Here is a 17,748-nt window from a genome sequence, read left to right as displayed (position 1 = left end):
GCAGCCATTCCCCAACTCTCTGTGAATGGTACTCATGGCCGTTGATCAATGGACAATTTGCATATCATTGATCACACGGCCCATTGTTAGTCAATGCTGGTAGTTTCGGTCATTATGCAAAGGTACTGTTTATAAGGTGGGAGAAACCTGCAGTCAGCTGAGACTGAGGAAGTCACTTGGACGAGTGATGTAACGTATCTCCCTGGAAAAGAACTCTGTCCAGATGAACTGAATCAACTTTCTAGAATATAAAGTTGTTATGCTTCATCCTGAAGGAATTCTGCTCAATTACTTTATGTGTCTATTCTGAGGTTTTGAAACTTGGGGAATTCTGATTCTGAATGACGGGGAAACATCAAAGGAGAATCGTCATATCATTTACGGACATTTCCTTGGCATCGTTTGGTTGAGGTGTGCAACTTTTACGAAAATTTAGATCGCCGACGTTCTCACTGCGGGTCGGTAATTTTTCAAATTGAAAATAAAAATAACGTGTGGCCAAAATGGAAAGGTTCAGCTTGCCCTGTGTGGGCCACCATTATTTCAGGACTGGAGGTCGGCAAGTTTCCAAGTAACGTTTCCAAGTTTCTTCTCGTCCATCACTACAAAGCACACGGGGTAACACATAATAAAATGATCATTTCTGGGTGGAATAGCGCCTTTAATATTTCCGTCAAGGTGATTCCAGCCCGTCCTCAAGCTGCGTGAGATCATTTACTTTTGTGGCTCTTCAACTGAAGGTCTAAAAGAGGACTGTAGTTGGAGATTCAGGGCACCAAGGAGGAGCTGCTGAGGTGAAGAAAGGTGAGCTGGCATCTCCATGTGTTGGAATGACGACGGCTTAATGTGCTCATTAATTACATCGCAGTTTAAGGCTACGATATGTCTTGGCTGTGACGTGCATGCAGCAGGACGCCGACAGCATCAACGGGGAGTTTAAGGAAGTCTGTGAAATGACCCCCATGACGCCACCTTGTAAAAGTCATTTATAATAATCCAAGGGGTGTGACAGGGTGAAGCAGTACATGAAGTCAAGGTGATGCTCCACCGATGTAAAGGCAGTTGAGTCTGTGTTGCACCGTTCCGAAAAAAGTGGCAGTGTAGAAGTCCTCCATGCTAGGAGTGTCGAGAGGTCCACCGGAAAGGCTCTGAAGATTCTTTTGAGGGTCCGTGGCAGGTGCTGCTGGAACTGAAACCATCAAAGCAGTTCATTCTGGGTGCCCACTCGGAGCCCTTGGCTACGCAACAGCACTTTACTGCTCGGCCACTAGATGGCGCACCTGTTCGCTGCCCATTTCGAGGCTTCCGTCCGGTAAGAAATTCTTGTGCATACAGTAAGTACCTGCAGGCTCCACAAGTGGGCCGTCCAACCTATTTACACGTCCCAAAGTGTCATCCCTGTCACGGCGAGACAGGCACCAGAGTCTGATTGTGTCTCCGAGTTGGCCCGATGTCCCGGCCTCAGACCTTCTTCAACAGGGCAGGCTTCTTGCAAGGCGGTGGCGGTGGAGGGGCAGGGGCAGCCGGCTTGGATTCAGATTTACGGAGGATCTTCTGCCAATCTTCGCTCTCCTCGCACAACTTCCGCCGCCACTCCAGCAACTCATGCAGAGCCGTACTTTCGTTCTTGGAAAGGCGCAGCTGATGAATGACCTGTGGAGAGAAAGCAGACCGAATAAATGACACACATCAACTTTCACGGGTATCTGCAGCTGACGTTCACCGCACTCTCCAGTGTTCAGCCCCCAAGCCATTCACACATTTTATCGTGTCAAAACGTATTTAAGAAAGCTGATCAACAAAAGAGTCGACGTCAAGAAACAAATGGAAAGCCTCTCACCAGCAGGCCAAGAAGGACAAATCCAAACGGGGAGAGTTCAAACGTTATCGACAGCAAAGGATTAACCAATAGGAGCAGGCTCCGCCTTACAGTATGGTCTATGTCTTGATTGACAAGCGTCGAGACCATCATGACATTTGACATAAAAAAGACATTCAGAAAAGTCTCACTGTTAAATAAAGATCATTGTCGATAATTAAATATAAGGTATCTACAGTACGTAGAGTGTAGACACAATGAAGACCTTGTGGGCGCATTTTTCTCACAATTTCTTTTTGTATTCGACAAACACAGGAAAAGGTTTGGGGGCAGCCATCCGTATACTTGAGATAGGCTGCCAACGACTGGTTCAATGAAAAAGGTCTCAACAGACTTCAGTCTAACAATAGAACAAGCAGACAGGCAAACATGGCGGAACCGGAAGTGACATCATCGGGCCTGGAAACGGAAGTGACGTTATCAAGTCCAGGCCAAATTTCTCGTGGTTGGTCTGCCAATGAAAAAGAGGAAGGATCAGTGCAGTCTATCACCCCCTGGTTTAGCATGGAATCATCCTTTTGTGAGCCCTTCAGTTGCCTCCCATGCGCACGTGTGTGACAAGATGTGTTACCGTGCTTATTCATTTATTAATTATTGTTTCACATATTTAATTTTGACACGAATGGTATACTGAAGTGCAGCACTGGGGCCAAAGCAAAGAATGGAAAAACTGGCCAATCCATCGCTGGGGGACACATCTGCTTCTCCCAAACATTATGTGCAGAATTTTGTTTTATTCACTGAAGGTATCTCAGAATAAAAAGGAAAAAACACAGAGAGGGACGGTAAAGATATAAATAATTCAAAGGCACTTTACAACAGATAAATAGCTATGAAAGGAACTGGGAAGAACGTGGAGAGATGTGGAAGGCACAGCATAAAAGACAAGCAGAGCCAATCAAACCATTGGGTGGTATCTGATCTGAGGAGCGCCGCTTATAAGGGTAAAGGGGCGCGCATTCCGGAATCCTTCAAACCCCCATCAAGCCGTGCTATGGACACCAAAGGGGTGTCATTTAGGTAACGCATGGGGAGCACAATCTGGACACCAAGGGGAACCCCAACTGTAGAAGTCTAACAAGAATACTGAGTGTGTGCTATGGACACCAAGGAGGGCCGTTAATGAAACTCAATGGGCCGGCACTCCAGATGCCATCTCGGGATCCATATGGGCTTCGACTGGCACAGTAGGCAAGAAAGGTGCTACATATGGAATAGATAGGAATTAAAGGAACTATGTAAGAGGTAAATACATCAAAGACACTATATGATAGATAGATAGATAGATAGATAGATAGATAGATAGATAGATAGATAGATAGATAGATAGATAGATAGATAGATAGATAGATAGATAGATAGATAGATGTGAAAGGCACTATATTAGATAGATAGATAGATAGATAGATAGATAGATAGATAGATAGATAGATAGATAGATAGATAGATAGATAGATAGATAGATAGGAAAGGCACTATATATACCATCAGAATCAAGTCACTCCGTGAGAACCCTAACTACAAAGAGGACTATTTCATTTATGTTAGGTAGAATGCCCAGAGGGGACTGGGTGGTCTCATGGCCTGGAACCCCTACAGATTTTATTTTTTTCTCCAGCCGTCTGGAGCTTTTTTTTGTTTTTTCTGTCCACCCTGGCCATCGAACCTTACTCCTTTTCTATGTTAACTAATGTTGTCTTATTTTAATTTCTTATTTTGTCTTTTATTTTTCTTTTCTTCATTATGTAAAGCACTTTGAGCTACTTTTTGTATGAAAATGTACTATAGAAATAAATGTTGTTGTTGTTGTTATATAATAGATAGACAGATGTGAAAGGCCCTATATAATAGATAGATAGATAGATGTGAAAGGCACTATATGATAGATAGATATGAAAGGCACTATATAATAGATAGATAGATAGATGTGAAAGGCACTATATAATAGATAGATAGATAGATAGATAGGAAAGGCACTATATAATAGATAGATAGATAGATAGATAGATAGATAGATAGATAGATAGATAGATATGAAATGCACTATATAATAGATCTCTATCTATCTATAAAGACAAACTCTCATTAGTGTACCTTTATTCACAATAAATTGCATTCTGACAGAGACATTGATTTCAAACTGTCACTTTCACTCATCAAAGCTGAGGGGGTGGACTCCAGTGAGTGCTGTTTTTTGATTGGTTGATTGGACTATGTTTTCGGCCATCTAAACTGAGCGATCAGGGGAGAAGGGCCTTAGTCAGGGAGGTGACCAAGAACCCGATGGTCACTCTGTCAGAGCTCCAGAAGTCCTCTGTGGAGAGAGGAGAACCTTCCAGAAGGACAACCATCTCTGCAGCAATCCACCAATCAGGCCTGTATGGTAGAGTGGCCAGACGGAAGCCACTCCTTAGTAAAAGGCACATGGCAGCCCACCTGGAGTTTGCCAAAAGGCACCTGAAGGACTCTCAGACCATGAGAAATGGTGTGAATGCCAGGCGTCACGTTTGGAGGAAACCTGGCATCATGCTGTGGGGATGTTTTTCAGCGGCAGGAACTGGGTGACTAGTCAGGATAAAGGGAAAGATGACTGCAGCAATGTACAGAGACATCCTGGATGAAAAACCTGCTCCAGAGCGCTCTTGACCTCAGACTGGGGTGACGGTTCATCTTTCAGTAGGACAACGACCCTAAGCACACAGCCAAGATATCAAAGGAGTGGCCTCAGGACAACTCTGTGAATGTCCTTGAGTGGCCCAGCCAGAGCCCAGACTTGAATCCGATTGAACATCTCTGGAGAGATCTTAAAATGGCTGTGCACCGACGCTTCCCATCCAACCTGATGGAGCTTGAGAGGTGCTGCAAAGAGGAATGGGCAAAACTGGCCAAGGATAGGTGTGCCAAGCTTGTGGCATCATATTCAACAAGACTTGAGGCTGGAATTGCTGCCAAAGGTGCATCGACAAAGTATTGAGCAAAGGCTGAGAATACTTATGGACATGAGATTTTTCACGTTGTCATTATGGGGTGTTGTGTGTAGAATTCTGAGGAAAAAAATGAATTTAATCCATTTTGGAATGAGGCTGTAACATAACAAAATGTGGAAAAAGTGATGCGCTGTGAATACTTTCCGGATGCACTGTATATATATATATATATATATATATATATATATATATATATATATATATATATTATATTTACTGGGGGGGTGGCACGGTGGCGCAATGGTAGCACTGCTGCCTCGCAGTAAGGAGACCTGGGTCCGCTTCCCGGGTCCTCCCTGTGTGAAGTTTGCATGTTCTCCCCGTGTCTGCGTGGGTTTACTCCCACAGTCCAAAGACATGCAGGTTAGGTGCGTTGGTGATCCTAAATTGTGCTTGGTGTGTGTGTGCCCTGCAGTGGGCTGGCGCCCTGCCCGGTGTTTGTTCCTGCCTTATGCCCTGTGTTGGTTGGGATTGGCTCCAGCAGACCCCCGTGACCCTGTGTTAGGCTATGGCGGGTTGGACAATGACTGACTGATGACTATATAATCTGTATTTGTATTTTAACTTAGAATTGTTCACAGCGCTCTTGGACTTCCACTCAATGAATTACGGTACATAAAAAAAAGAAGTTTCCAACTGTGTCCACATGTTCTTGATCCACCGGACTAATTCCCTTCATCATGTTAAACACTTCAAGTCATGTCTGCTCTTCATCTCCTGTAAAGGCTCAGCTCTTTTAATCTTTCCTCATAACTGTTGCCCCCTGTAGCCCTGGACTCAGCCTAGTCGCTCTTCTCTGAACTTTCTCTAGTGCTGCTATGTCTTTTTTATAATATGGAGACCAAAATGGCACACAGGACTCCAGATGTGTGTTATATAACTTAAGCATAACCTTCCTTGACTTGTTCTCCACATACTGTGCCAGGGCACTTTTCCAGGAGCCACGCCACCTGCACATCAGAAGAGGTCACCCACCTGAAGCTAAGCCTGTTCAGGCCCGGCCAGTACTTGAATGGGAGACCATCTAGGAAAAGCTTGGTGTTGCTGCTGGTAGAGGTGTTGGTGAGGCCAGCAGGGGGTGCATACCCAGTGGTCTGAATGTGAATTCTAAAACCCCAGTGCAGTGATGGGGACACCGTGCTGTAGATATGGCACCGTCCTTCGGGTTAAGACATACAATTGAGGTCCTGAGTCTATGTGGGCATCCTTCGTAAAGAGTTGGGTGTTTCCTGATATCCAGGCTAAGATGTCTCAACCATGGCCTGGTCATGTTGTCCCCCTAATCATCCCCTGTCTCTAACTATCTAGCTCTCCCTCAACACTTCACCACCTAATGAGCATACTGGTGCAAAAATGGCTGCCGCCACATCATTCAGGTGGGTGCTACACATTAGTGGTGGTTGAAGTGGCTCCCCACTCACTGACGAGAAAAGCACAATATAAATCTAAAGATGTGTTATTATTATTATTATTATTTTGTGTAAAGTTGCGTACGCACATTTCAGGCCTCTTTTAGTTTGATGCAAGTTTCATGAATCTAACCTCAGGTCTTGCACGGCTCCACTACAATTGTCACTCCAGAAATGCCACGGGTGGCTGTGCTGGCAATCTGATGGCTGGCCGGTTCATCATTCCTCCATTCCATATGGGATGGCTCAGATCATTCCCCATTCTCACAGAGCGTTCCCTTCCAACTAAGTGATTGCAAGGAGGTTTATAGGTTTAGGTTTATTTGTCATATATAGGTTAACACAGGGTCAACATACAATGAAATGTGTATGACGAGAAGCTTATGATGGCGGCGGTGGCGGCAGCGGTTTGTGTCGCGCACGCAGAGCCACATTTAGTAACAATATTGTTTTTCACATTTTGTTTTTATTATGAGAGGTCTGATTGATGCAACTCTCAGGCGCACGCCACACGACGACAAGACAGCCCCGGCATGTCAATCTTAAATGGGTTTTATTACTGTGAAAATTCATTATGGGCAAAATGGCTCTGTGCCTCGGTAAAATAATAAAAATGAAAACGTGTGAAAGGCACGCAATGTTCCTTTCTCCACCTGTATTTAAATGCCACTGATTGCCGTGTCCTTGACAGAAGGCTCTTAAAGCAAGCTGAGTCGAGATACTAGTTTGCTTTTCTAAGTGTCTGGTAAAAAGAAGAGAAAAAAAGGAAGAAAATAAACGTACTAATGTTCAGCCTGCTAAAGGTCACAGTGACACGAGCGATATGTCAAGAACACTCGGCGTCCCAGGGACTCTTCACGCTCCACCTGATTTCAGTTAATTACTATAGCGCCAAGAAGCATAGAAAGCCTAAGATGAAAGTGGATGTAGTGGAGTGTGAAATGAGCGATTTCTAGCGTGGAAGTGAATAAATATTTTGTATGTCTTTATTTGTGATGTTAAAAGAGTGAGGAAGCTGGACAAACCAGTTCTACCCCCAGAGTTTCAGTGATGAGGACAGCACCATTTGGGACAGACTTAATTCTTGTCTGTCTTTCTTGTTTATTACAACCTCCTTGTGTAAAGTAGCTTAACCGAGGAGAGGGATTGGGGCGGTGGGGTGGGCAAATATGTGGCAGTCCGGGTTAGCTCCACGCTCCAGTTGCATTTGGGAGCCCTTCCAACCCGAAACCATCGATAGTCGTACACCGAGATGAGCCGGGCATACGAAGACACACACACACACTTATGGCAAGGGGTTGGTGTAAAAAGTGCTGAGTGCTTTGATTAAAATCCGACCGAAACGAAAGTGCGAGCAGTGTTCGGAAAGAGCGGTGCAAGCCTCCAAAAAATAAATAATCCATAAAATTAAGTGACCATGGAGGTTAAAAACCAGTTCAATAAATACCCCATTAAAATCACAGGCAGGAAGCGTTTCTAAAAACTCCGTAATTCCTTTGTAAAATCTGATGCCCCAAATGACAGGTCCGGCCAACTTTTCCTCACCAGGCTCACTGTCACCAAATGTCAGCATGGGCTCCCAGTCATCGCCTCGCCTTGCTCCTTTGTCTCTCACTGCCACTTCTGTCTAATGCAGGAGCTCCCTACAAGCATTGGGTCACTCCAGATATTCTTCTTTCGGCTGCTCCCGTTAGGGGTTGCCACAGTGGATCATCTTCTTCCATATCTTTCTGTCCTCGTCATCTTGCTCTGTTACACCCATCACCTGCATGTCCTCTCTCACCATATCCATAAACCTTCTCTTAGGCCTTCCTCTTATCCTCTTCCCTGGCAGCTCTATCCTTAGCACCCTTCTCCCAGTCTACCCAGCGTCTCTCCTCTGTACATCTCCAAACCAACGCAATCTCGCCTCACTGACTTTGTCTCCCAACCTGAGCTGACCTTCTAATGTCCTCATTTCTAATCCTGTCCATCCTCATCACACTCAATGCAAACCTTAGCATCTTTAACTCTGTTACCTCCAGCTCTGTCTCCTGCTTTCTGGTCAGTGCCACCATCTCCAACCCATATAACATAGCTGGTCTCACTACCGTCCTGTAGACCTTCCCTTTCACTCTCGCTGATACCCATCTGTCAAAAATCACTCCTGACACTCTTCTCCACCCACTCCACCCTGCCTGCACTCTCTTCTTCACTTCTCTTCCACAATCCCCATTACTCTGTACTGTTGATCCCAAGTATTTAAACTCATCCACCTTCGCCAGCTCTACTCCCTGCATCCTCACCATTCCACTGACCTCCTTCTCATTTACACACATGTATTCTGTCTTTGTGGTCCTACTGACCTTCATTCCTCTCCTCTCTTGTGAATTTCCCCTTGGGATTAATAAAGTATCTATCTATCTATCTATCTATCTATCTATCTATCTATCTATCTATCTATCTATCTATCTATCTATCTATCTATCTAATATCTCCACCTCTCCATGGTCTCCTCGACCTGCTCCCTACTCTCGCTACAGATCACAATGTCATCAGAAATCATCACAGTCTATACAGACTCCTGCCTGTCTAATCTTGTCTGTCAACCTGTCCATCACCATTACAAATAAGAAAGGGCTCAGAGCCGATCCCTGATGTAATCCCTCCTCCGTCACTCCTACCACAGACCTCACCACTGTCACACTTCCCTCGTACATATCCTGTACAACTCTTACCTACTTCTCTGCCACTCCAGACTCCCTCATACAATACCACAGCTCCTCTCTAGTCACCCTGTCATATACTTTCTCCAGGTCCACAAAGATGCAATGCAACTCCTTCTGGCCTTCTCTAAACTTCTCCATCAACATCCTCAGAGCAAACATCACATCTGTGGTGCTCTTTCTTGGCACGAAACCATCCTGCAGCTCACTAATCATCACCTCCCATCTTAACCGAGCTTCCACTACTCTTTCCAATAACTTCTGGCTGTGGCTCAGAAAAACTTTAATGAAATATATGAATGCAAATTCCTCAAGAAAATCTTTTAGTGGACCCAAAATAGGAAGGTTTAAAGAAGCTGAGCAGCGAGTGGTAAAATTCGTAATAGAAAAGCGAAATGAAGGATTCCCAATATCCTGTGAAGTTATAAAATTTAAAGCGTTAGAAGAGGCTGCTAATTTAAACAACCCTAAAATGGACTTTAAAGCAAGTATGGGTTGGTGTAAAAGAATGATGAAATGGAACGGTTTATCACTACGACGGTGGACAACTCTCGCGCAAAAACTTCCTGGCGACTTTAGTGAAAAATTGTTGAATTTTCAGCGGCATATTATAACATTACGCAAAAAGCACAACTACAATCTTGGAAATATCGGAAATGCAGACCAAACACCTGTCTATTTTGACATGCCTTCCAACCTTACGGTAAATAAGAAAGGTAAAAAAAATCGGTCTTATTGAAGTCAACTGGTTACGAAAAGTCCAGAATTACTGTTATGCCGATGGACAAAAACTTCGACTTTACGTTATATTGAAACGTAAAACAATGCCCAAAGAAAAGCTGCATCCTGGAATCATTTTTCGGGTCCAAGAAAAAGGTTGGATGACAGAGGAATTGGTATTAGACTGGTTGAATGTGATATGCGGAAAACGGCCAGGTTCTCTGAGAAACACTCGCTCCATGCTAGTCCTTGATGCATTTCGAGGCCACCTCATGTCAGGTGTTAAGGAAAAAAATTTAAACATTGAATTCCGATCTTGTAATAATACTGGGTGGTATGACATCCCAGCTGCAAGTCTTGGATGTGGTGGTTAATAAACCGTTTAAAGATAACTTAAGAAAAGAATACAACAATTGGCTATTAGCGGGCAATCACCCATTAACACCTACAGGAAAAATAAATAAAACCCCCAGTCTCACTTTTAGGAAAATGGGTTGCGACCGCCTGGCAGAAGATCGAACCCGAATCCATTTCCAATAGTTTAAATGGGACTGAAGATGACATTTCGTGGGAGACTGAAAGCATGAACGAGCATACTGACGATAACAATGCGACAACAAAGAGTTCTGATTCTGAAAACAGTTCTGATTATAAATAAATATTTCCTTTTTCATTTTTCTTTCACTTACGGTAGGTATCTTGTAACTTACCTACCGGTAATACTATTAATTTTGTTCTACATTACTACTTAATTTTATTGACATGAATGTAACTTGTCATATTACCTATTAAATAAATGATTATCTGATTGAATTTTATTTTCTTTGAATTCTTTTTTAAAAAATGAATGGATCGCTTTAAATTTGGATTTTTTTTTTTTCTAAAATCTTCATGAAAAAATTGGGGGCAGCGTTAAATTCGGGCTGATACGGTAATAAGTAGCCGAAATACCCGGTGTTGCTCGAGTATAAATTGTAGCGGGGCTACATAATAGTAAGTATTTGGTTTTGTCTGTACCGAGTGCGTTTTGTTTTCATTGTCCCGTTTGTGTATCAGCGACTAAGCGAACTCCTCTCTCCTCAGAGGTTTCGTTTCGCCGATGTGCTCGTCTCGCCTGTGTATCAGCGGATAAGCGAGTTTGTCTTTTCTCAGCGATTTCACTTTGGCAACAGAGTCGCCTTCTTTCAGCTTCATGCCGTAGCCTCGCACTTCTTTCTTCATCCGACTCTTTAACTTGCAGCCGCCGCCTTGCCTGCTCTTTGAGCTTCATTGCTGTAGCCTCGCACTTCCGGGCCGAACAGACAGACAGACACACACTTCCACACGTAGACGTTTATATATGATATGTAATAACAGCAGCTCACTATTCATAACGGCGAATGCGGGGAAGACCCCCAGGCTCGAACCTGCAACATCTTGATTAAGAATCAGCTGATCTTACCTCTAACCCGCCCATGCGATTGGTAAATGGGCTTTGGTTTTTACATATTGACAGCAACATTTAAATTAAATCATTTCTTTTTCTTTGGTTATATTCTTGAATAAAGGTGCACTTGTTGTCTTATACCATTTGTGAAAGTGTTTATTTGATATCTGGACTTCAGCCTTCACATATTATATACTTCACGTCAGCATTTTCTGAGCCGTAAGGCAAAACTCTCAATTTACCAGTCGATCTATGTTCCTACCCTCACCTATGGTCATGAGCTATGGGTAGTGACCGAAAGAACGAGATCGTGAATACAAGCGGCTGAAATGAGTTTCCTCCGCAGGGTGTCTGGGCTCTCCCTTAGAGATAGGGTGAGAAGCTCAGTCATCCAGGAGGGGCTCAGAGTAGAGCCGCTGCTCCTCCGCATCGAGAGGAGTCAGATGAGGTGGCTCGGGCATCTGATCAGGATGCCTCCTGGACGCCTCCCTGGTGAGGTGTTCCGGGCACATCCAACCGGGAGGAGGCCCCGAGGAAGACCCAGGACATGATGGAGGGATTCTCCCGGAAGAGCTAGAAGAAGTGGCCGGGGAGAGGGAAGTCTGGGGATCTCTGCTCAAGCTGCTGCCCCCGCGACCCGACCTCGGATAAGCGGAAGAGGATGGATGGATGGATGGACGTCAGCATTTTGTCAATTACTATAACATGAAAAAGTTCTGTTTTAATTATGTGTTCAACATTTCTTGCCTCACATTTTCTGTCATCCTGCATGTAGACACGGAACACACGTGAAATGTATGTACTACAAATAATGATACATACTGCTCAAAAAAATAAAAGGCCCCCCTTTTTAATGAGAGTATAGCATCAAGTCAATGACACTTGTGGGCTATTGATCTGGTCAGTTAAGTAGCAGAGGGGCTTGTTCATCAGTTTCAGCTGCTTTGGTGTACTAGAGAGACGACCCCCAAAAACAGAAATAATTGGTTTAACAGGTGGAGGCCACTGATCTCATCTGTTTTGTCACTCGTTTTGCATTTGTCTTCGGTCAGTGTCACTACTGGTGTCATGAGGCCATACCTGGACCCTACAGAGCTGGCACAGGTAGTCCAACTTCTCCAGGATGGCGGGCACATCAATATGTGCTATTGCCAGAAGGTTTGCTGTGTCTCCCAGCACAGTCTCAAGGGCATGGAGGAGATTCCAAGAGACGGGCAGTTACTCTAGGAGAGCTGGACAGGGCCCGTCATAGAAGGTCCTTAACCCATCAGCAGGACCCACTGCGAGGAGGGCGAGGAGGAACAGGATGAGCACTGGCAGAGCCTACAAAATGACCTCCAGCAAGCAGGCAGGCAGGCCACTGGTGTGAAGGTCTCTGAGCAAACAATCAGAAACAGACTGAGGGTGGCCGGAGGGCCCGACGTCCTCTAGTGGGCACTGTGGAGATTGGCATTTGCCACAGAGTACCAGAATTGTCAGGTCCACCACTGGCAGGTGCCTTGTGCTTTTCCCAGATGACAGCTGGTTCACCCTGAGCAGATGTGACAGACATGAAAGGGTGTGGAGAAGCTGTGGAGAACGTTATGCTGCCTGTAACATCATTCAGCATGAGCGGTTTGGTGGGAGGTCAGTGATGGTATATCTGGGGAGGCATATCCATGTAGGGACACACAGACCTCTACAGGCTAGACAACGGCACCTTGACTGTCATTAGGTATCGGGATGAAATCCTTGGACCCATTGTCAGACCCTATGCTGGTGCAGTGGCTCCTGGGTTCCTCCTGGTGCACCACAATGCCCAGCCTCATGTGGCGAGAGGATGAAGGAATTGATACCATTGACTAACCCCCCCTCTCCCCCAAGCGCTCACTCACCTGACCTCAATCCAATAGAACACCTCTGGGTGGGACATTATGTTTCGGTCCATCCGACGCCTCAGCCTGTCCAGGAGCTCAGTGATGCCCTGGTCCAGATCTGGAAGGAGATCCCCCAAGACACCATCCGTCGTCTCATTAGGACATTGTCAGGCATTAATACAAACTACTGAGTACTACTTGGAGTTACTGCAATGACATTTCAGCAACATGGACTCGCTTGCCTGCCTGCCGCATCATTTTTTCCCTTTGATTTTCGGGGTGTCTTTGAATTCAGCCCTCTCTCTGTCGGTTGATCATTTTCATTTCCATCTTTTCGTTTCTAACACATTACCACGTCAGTCCATATCAGAGCCAGGAGGATTTTCTTTCCCTTTGAGATCTGATGTGTTTTCAAAGTGTTCCTTTCATTTTTTTGAGCAGTTTTATTATTTACCCTGTACAACTCCAGGCACATCACACCCAGATGAAGAGACCTGAGCTGGGAGAACTTCAGCAGCGTCGGTGGCGGGAATGGGATAGCGGGCTGCCTGCTGCCTGTGCTGATTGACATATTTGCAAAACAAAGACGGTGATGAGGAGGTGCAGAGGAATTTAAGGTGGCCTGGGTTTACGACTTTTTTCGCAGGCCTCAGGGATTCTAGTGTTAATTCTTCCAAAATAACATCAAGTCGAGTTTTGAAGGTCCTGCTGTCTACCGCACTACTCGGTCACTTATTCCATGTTTCTGTGGTTCTCTGTGTGAAGAAAAAATGTCCAAACTTCCAACTGTGTCCCCGTTTCCTTGATGAACTCATTTTAAAGTCACAGTCTTGACCCACTGGACTAATTCCCTAAAGCCCCCACCTGCTCTGCCTCCACTGATATGTAAAGATGAGACAACCCAGAAGATGACAGTTTTGAGAACCTGTGACTGTGAGAGAGATGGAGCTCGTTGACTAAAGCAAGTAAATTCATAACACAGATTTTTACAGTCCAGACTTACTTGTTTTCCATTTTATTAACTCCATCCATTGAAAAATGGACTGTCATGATGTCAACTTTATCTGCAAGGTGCCGGGCAACAAAGAGTACAACTTCGAAGTCAGGGCCTGCTGGAGATAAGCATCTCCACAGCCTCATGCTGCCACCACCATGTGGTGTGTTTTTTTTATAGTGGGTGATGTAACATGGCGGTTAAGTCTGACGGCCAAAAAGCTCCACTTTGGTCTCCACAGATCAGATGACTTCAGAGTTTCCTGTGTGCTTTCTACCAAGAGGTCCTCTGTGTTTCTTGTCTTTCCCACTCCCTCAAGGTGAAGCACCCAATCACAGTTGTTGTCTGCACAGTCTCTTCGATATCATCCATTGTAGCTTGTCACTCCTTTAGAGTTCTCAGAGGTCACTTGGTGACGTCCCTCACTCGTCTTCTTCAGTGTTTGTGGTCGGCCTGCTCTGGCAAATTGCCAGCTCTGCCACACTCTCTCCATTTCTCCATGACTGATTTAAATGGATATTCAGTGACTTGGAGATAGTTTTGTTCTTCTTCCCCTGAATTTTGCTTTTCATGGAATTGCTTGGAGTGTTCATTTGTCTTCATTGTGTAGGTCAGGCGACCATAATGACTCACCACAAATGAGATCATCCACAATTCAGATACATTTAGACCAGTGTCTCTCAGTCTTTTTGATGTCACCACACACTTTTTCCAATGTACTACAAGTGTCTTTGGAACCCACTAAGGTTTTCCCTTTGTTGAATCGAGCATGAATGCTAGAGTGAGTAGGGGTGCGAGTCCCTCCTGGTGAATCAAGCGTGATCATCTGGGCAGTTATGGGGGGTGCGTTACCTTTGGTAAATCGGGCATGATCACAAGAGCGGTTAGGGGTCTGCGTTCCACTTAATGATAAGAGCATGATCATCAAAACAGGTGGTGGGGGGGGGGGGGGTTCCCCCATTTGTGAATCGAGTGCAATTGTTAAAACATGGGTATGGGGTTGAGTACAATTATCAGAGTGGTAACCCACTTCGTGATTCACCATGATCCGCTACTGTTAAAAAACAATGGCAGCTCACGACCCTCCAGCAGCAGCAGCCTGTGTTGAGAAACAGAAACTCAGACAGACGACTCAATTCTGTGAGATCTAAAGCCAGATGGCTGCAGTATCTATCTATCTATCTATCTATCTATCTATCTATCTATCTATCTATCTATCTATCTATCTATCTATCTATCTATCTATCTATCTGCTATATAGTGCCTTTCATATCTATCTATCTATCTATCTAACTATCTGCTATATAGTGCCTTTCATATCTATCTATCTATCTGCTATATAGTGCCTTTCATATCTATCTATCTGCTATATAGTGCCTTTCATATCTATCTATCTGCTATATAGTGCCTTTCATATCTATCTATCTTATAGTGCCTTTCACATCTAGTTAACAATTATATAGTGCCTTTCTTATCTATCTATCTATCTATCATATAGTGCCTTTCACATATAGTTAACAATTATATAGTGCCTTTTTTATCTATCTATCTATTTATCATATAGTGCCTTTCACATCTAGTTAACAATTATATAGTGCCTTTCTTATCTATCTATATATCTATCATATAGTGCCTTTCACATCTAGTTAACAATTATATAGTGCCTTTCATATCTATATATCTGCTATATAGTGCCTTTCATATCTATCTATCTATCAGATAGATAGATAGATAGATAGATAGATAGATAGATAGATAGATAGATAGATAAGAAAGGCACTATCTATCTATCTATCTATTATATAGTGCCTTTCACATCTAGTTAACAATTATATAGTGCCTTTCTTATCTATCTATCTATTTATCATATAGTGCCTTTCACATCTAGTTAACAATTATATAGTGCCTTTCATATCTATCTATCTGCTATATAGTGCCTTTCATATCTATCTATCTATCATATAGTGCCTTTCACATCTAGTTAACAATTAGATAGATAGATAGATAGATAGATAGATAGATAGATAGATAGATAGATAGATAGATAGATAGATAGATAGATAGATAGATAAGAAAGGCACTATCTATCTATCTATCTATTAGTGCCTTTCACATCAAGTTAACAATTATACAGTGCCTTTCTTATCTATCTATCATATAGTGCCTTTCACATCTAGTTAACAATTATATAGTGCCTTTCTTATCTATCTATCTATCTATCATATAGTGCCTTTCACATCTAGTTAACAATTATATAGTGCCTTTCTTATCTATCTATCTGGAATTGCGATCTCCTTTGGGTTACCACAGGGCATCATGTGAAATGGAATTCCGAGAATACAGCCCTGTTAGGTTCCACCAGAGGGCAACACAGGGAGATATAATCCCTGATCTGTGGGGCTCCTGTCTGACCTGGAAGTACAGGTCAAAGATAAAAGGAGCCGCGTCATCTTGACGGGTGAAGTGTGAAGGAGGAGGACTTTTTTCTGGGCTCTTTGTACTCTTTTATTAACCCGTAAACCAACGGGTCCGGCTATAGTCGGTCGCCAATGCAATTTCCCAGCACACCAGCACTTGGTTGTTTTGATTTCTTTGTACATGTGGATTACTTGGGTTGTTACCAACATCTGGTGAAAACTTCATGTCAATAGTCCCATTAGAAATACAGTTACTGAGAAAAACATTGACGCATTCAATACTTCATTTCCCCGCTGTATACAATAAAAAAGATTGGAGAAAATGTATGATTTCTATGACACGATCCTCTAAGAAATGTGGAAGCAGACTAGCTGATGGAGTGAAGTCCTGTAAAATGCACCTTGTGACAAAATGAGTAAGACTCGTTGAGATAGGATAATTAAAAACATGAACTTCAAAGTTCATTTGAGAGGACAATACGGCTGCTTCTACAAACATGAAAACAAGTCAGAGTGAAAGCAACAGACAAAAAGAAAAAACGCGTGACAGTGATGCACGATGCTTTAAGGGTAACCGTGGTGACGCAGGCAGCAGCAAAATAAAAAGAGAAGCCCACCTAAGTGACACATATGATGATAAATACAGGAAAGAGGGAGAGACGAGCGCGTCAACTCGGGACAGCCTCCTACTTAACAGCGACTTTGTCGACGTCCAATTTTATTAGAGTGTTTGAAGAAATTATGCACAGCAATCATTGCCTCGTTAATCCGTCAGGCTCCATGTTGTGCACTCAGAAGCTGCCAGCCACTCCATCATGATTCAGACGGCTCAGACGCCAGCACGAGGAAAACCTGAGCGTCAATAACGGCGGCTATTGTGTGGCGTGTCCCTAGGCTCCGCCCCTATGCAAATGTGAAAGAGGCAGAGAGGGACACTCGTGTTAATACGACTGCACAAGCTGGGTCATGAAAATATTGCTGTGTCCGTGAGAGCCGTTCTGGATTTGTGAAGGAGGGAAGTGAAATGGTGAGGCAAAATCTGACAGGCCACAGTGCCGCAGGTCGTCAACTTAAACGTGAACACAATCACGTCATTGTGAATATAAAAGGAGTCGTAGGATGAAGTGCTGTCCAGTGAGTTTCGGAGGAATTTACTGGAACTTGAGCAGATCAGATGTTTCTACACACCTCAGAATTCATTGTGTGAAGACCATCAGCAGTTCCATCACCAATGAAGAGAAGTGTGCCAGGACCTGTGGCCGCCATTCATGCCCAAGCTATAACACCCCCAGCACCGTCATGTTTAACAGATGAGGTGGTCTGCTTTGAATCTTGGCCAGTCAAGAATTTTCCAT

General features: G+C 43.9%; 1 protein-coding gene across 2 annotated transcripts in view; it reads right to left on the bottom strand.

Moving 5' to 3' along the window:
- Positions 1 to 241: 241 nt before the first annotated feature.
- Positions 242 to 17,748, bottom strand: part of myo16 (myosin XVI) — a 774,098-nt gene continuing 756,591 nt past the window's right edge. For both annotated transcript variants that reach the window (XM_051926297.1, XM_051926296.1), the window contains exon 35: positions 242 to 1,653. In XM_051926297.1, the coding sequence (XP_051782257.1) occupies positions 1,462 to 1,653 (192 nt within the window). In that variant the 3' untranslated portion in view covers positions 242 to 1,461. The remainder of the gene's footprint in view (positions 1,654 to 17,748) is intronic.

The sequence above is a fragment of the Erpetoichthys calabaricus genome, chromosome 4 (assembly GCF_900747795.2).
Source record: "Erpetoichthys calabaricus chromosome 4, fErpCal1.3, whole genome shotgun sequence".
Lineage (NCBI taxonomy): Eukaryota > Metazoa > Chordata > Cladistia > Polypteriformes > Polypteridae > Erpetoichthys > Erpetoichthys calabaricus.
This window is presented reverse-complemented; position numbering and strand designations above follow the sequence as displayed.